The sequence below is a fragment of the Gastrolobium bilobum genome, unplaced genomic scaffold (assembly GCF_033153095.1).
Source record: "Gastrolobium bilobum isolate Gb01-03AN ecotype WA unplaced genomic scaffold, APGP_CSIRO_Gbil_v1 utg8591, whole genome shotgun sequence".
In the NCBI taxonomy this organism is placed as follows: domain Eukaryota; kingdom Viridiplantae; phylum Streptophyta; class Magnoliopsida; order Fabales; family Fabaceae; genus Gastrolobium; species Gastrolobium bilobum.
Genome location: NW_026897887.1, coordinates 133,763 through 137,295, shown reverse-complemented (window position 1 = coordinate 137,295; position 3,533 = coordinate 133,763). Strand labels below are relative to the sequence as shown.

The 3,533-nt window shown below is 41.0% G+C and overlaps 1 protein-coding gene across 1 annotated transcript; it reads left to right on the top strand.

Moving 5' to 3' along the window:
* Window positions 1-649: 649 nt before the first annotated feature.
* Window positions 650-3,166, top strand: LOC133311201 (uncharacterized). Its single transcript, XM_061512215.1, has 2 exons — window positions 650-1,810; window positions 1,968-3,166. Exons 1-2 carry the CDS (start codon window positions 708-710, stop codon window positions 2,833-2,835), a joined length of 1,971 nt encoding a protein of 656 aa, XP_061368199.1. The 5' UTR covers window positions 650-707; the 3' UTR covers window positions 2,836-3,166.
* Window positions 3,167-3,533: the final 367 nt, after the last annotated feature.

The window sequence follows — 3,533 nt, the reverse complement described above, 5'->3', positions numbered from 1 at the left end:
AATTTCCAATAAATGATAAATATTGATGGATGAAGATCAACTGTTAAGATTTGATATCAAATTTTAAAATTTGACACCGATGTCAAATGATCTTATCCATTAAAAATTATATATAATTAAATTTTAAAAATATATTTTAAAATATCTGATATTATTTTTTAAAAAGCATGAAAAAATTAAATAGAAAGTAGTAAAGAAATTACGAAAAATTAAAAAAGAAAATAAATAAGTTTAAAATTAAAACGATGATATATGTAATAAGTAAATTGAAAGGGAGATGGGAGATTGAATTTGAATTGAATTTTTTTTTTTAAAAAAAGTTTAGAATAATATAAATTATTCTGCCCTTGTGTTTGAAGCATTTAAAAATAAGAATAATTCATCAAATTTTATGTTTAGAAGTTATTAAAAATAAATTTTATTTTATTTCACCAAATAATTTATTTTAATAAGGATAAAGTGATTAATTAATATTCTACCAAAAAAGTGATTAATTATATATAATTAAATCATGAAAAAAATAATTAAGTAAAAAAGAAAAATCTAAGCAAAGAAGAGGACCAGTTCAGGTGGGAGAATAATTACCTATAAAGAACCTAAACTTCAACGCTACAAAGCCCTCTTTTTTTCTACTCTCTTTCACGCTCTTTGCTTCAAATTGCACCACCGAGAAAAGAAAACACCTTCCCATTCCTCCGCCACCACACATGGAGGCGCAATCTACACAACAACCCACTCCTCCTCCACTCTCCTCCGTTTCGCCCCATCACAGCTACCCTGACTCCGTAGATTCCTCCCCGCGCTCCCGGAACACCGACTCATGGGACGAGCCCTACCCTCCACCAACCTCCAATAAGCTCCGCCTCATGTGCAGCTACGGCGGCCACATCGTCCCTCGCCCTCACGACAGGTCCCTCTGCTACGTCGGCGGCGACACCCGCATATTGGTGGTGGACCGCCACACCTCACTCTCGGATCTCTCAGCGCGACTCTCCAAAACCTTCCTTAACGGTAATCCCTTCTCCCTTAAATACCAGCTCCCAAGCGAGGACCTCGATTCACTTGTCTCTGTCACCACCGATGAAGACCTCGATAACATGATCGACGAGTACGATCACCGAACCCTCTCTTCTTCCTCCAAACCCTCGCGAATCCGTCTCTTCCTTTTCCCGGCCCAGCCCAATTCGCTTCAGTCCATTGGGCCGGTTCAACCGGGCTCGGCTACGACTAAGTCTGACGACTGGTTCCTTGATGCACTGAATACCGGCCGGGTTCTGTCGGACTCCTCATCCGTGAATTGCCTCCTCGGACTCGACGACGAGGTTGCTGCTGCTGCTGCTGCTGCTGTCGGGAACGACAACAGCAACAACAGCAACAACCTCAATTCATCCCATCCCGGGAATGGGAAGAATTTGAAGCAGGGACAGGATGTTCATTCTGTGCCGGATTCGCCTATGCTGGAGACGAATTCGTCTTTTGGGTCTACTTCGTCGTTGCCATCAATTGCGAATTTGCCGCCGATAAGGGTTCATGCCGAGGACGGTGGTGGTAACGGTGGTGGTGGTTTTGGGACTAGGGAGCAGGATCAGAAGGTGTTGGGGATTGAGGAACAGTTTGCTCAATTGGGTGTTGGTGGTGTGGAACAGAATTCGCAGCCGCAGCATCAGCCGCCGGCGCCGGCAGCTAATGTTTCCGTGGCTGCTTCACAGTCTCAGACTCAGACACAGCCTCAATCTCAAGCTCTGCCTCCTCAATTTCAACAGAAGTCAGCTGGTGTTGTTGATTTGCCTTCTCCTGATTCAGTTTCAAGGTATTTTCAAATTCCTTTTTTTTTTTTTCTTTTTCTCTATCTGGTTTTGACAGGGTCTTTAACTAGATTAGATTAGACTCAATTGTATTATATCTGGGGTGCTATACTTCTTTATGAATTAGGTACTTGAATTATTTATTTGTATCATATTCTGCAGCGATCGTAGTCTTTCAAATGCTATGTCACGCCCAATACCTGTAATCTATCAAGACCAAGTTCAAATTCAATCTGGAACTTCACGGGTTCCTAATACGTCTGTTGATCCGAATCTTTATATGTCTGATCCATATGGTGGGATCCAGATGCAGCAACATTTACAGGAACATGGATATGTATTGCAACAGCAATTTGATCAGCAGCAGCAGCAGCAGCAGCAGCATCATCAGCATCAGGAGGCTCAACAGGCACAACAGTTTATACATGGCACACATTTAATTCACCATACCCCTTCAGGGCCTGTGCCAATCCCTGCATATTATCCTGTATATCAGCAACAGCTCCATCCTCAGCATCACCATCAGCTTGATCAACAATATCAGGTTTACTATGTGCCCGCAAGACAGGCCCAACCATACAACTTGTCCATGCAGCAGGCTAATATTGGTGAATCTGCCACAACTATCTCTTCTAGCCAGCCCCAAAATCAGCCAAACCCTGCTCCATCTGCTGCTTACAACCCCATGAGAAATGCTCCCTTACCTATATCTGAAATGGCTGCAGGTTCGTACAGAACAGCAGCTGCCACCCCTCAATTTGTTCAAGTTCCTGCTGGTCAGCATCAGCAACAATATGTTGCATACTCCCAGATTCATCATCATCCTTCTCAACCAGTGGCCCCTAATTCTGCAGTACCTGCTAATTATGCTTATGACTATGCGGATTCTGCTTATGCTGAAATATTTTATACTCAACCTTTGGCACCCTCCATGCCTTCGCAGTACCAGACCATGACACCTGCGGAAGTTTCTGCTCAGCTTCCCTCGGATAACATGAAGCAGCAGATAAGAACCTCACAGCAATTATAAAAGAGTCTATTAAAAAAAGAAAAGAAAAAGAAACAATTTTAAAGAAATAGGTTTGGTTTCCCCATATTTTTTCTATCGTAGCTCCTGCCTTCTTGATGTTGCCTGTTTTGTGGTATGTGTTGCTGATAAATAATAAAGAAACTGTGATTATCTTGTACACTTTCTAGCTTGTATGTCATAATTTATAGTGAAGGAAAGTGTAAAATTCTAACTTTCAAGCATTTTATTGTGAACTTCATATATCCATTGTTGAAATGAATGTCACGTAAATAAGCCTGCATTGTTTATGGCTCTGGTCTGTGATTCATGGGTTCATGAAAAAATTCTCTGTCGAAACTTTTCATATTTTGACAAGGGCAATAGGTGTGGCCATTTGGAGTCTGTCTTGGAGCTTTTGTTTGGTTCCTTATGTGACCTCAACCAGTGCTAGTAGTGTTTATGCTACGCATGACCGAACAAAATTGTCTTTGCCAAGTTTGAGCTTGAATCTTTTTTATGGAATCCATACCTTCTAATTATTAAGAGGCCAACTTTTACACGCATCACATAGAAATGGTTCTTTCCTTTTTTCTTTTTTTTTTTCGTTAATATTTATGATGATTCCATGCAGCAGAGTATCACAGTGACTAGGCCGTTCTTTAGTCACACAACTGCATCATAATTAGCTGGTTCTCGTTTAACGGCTTATTTTTCTTATT

Excerpts from the sequence above, each read along its gene's own strand:
- LOC133311201 (XM_061512215.1), top strand. The coding sequence starts at position 708 with ATGGAGGCGCAATCTACACAACAACCCACTCCTCCTCCACTCTCCTCC. Across the intron at positions 1,811-1,967 it reads TCTCCTGATTCAGTTTCAAG|CGATCGTAGTCTTTCAAATG; the intron begins GTATTTTCAAAT and ends CATATTCTGCAG.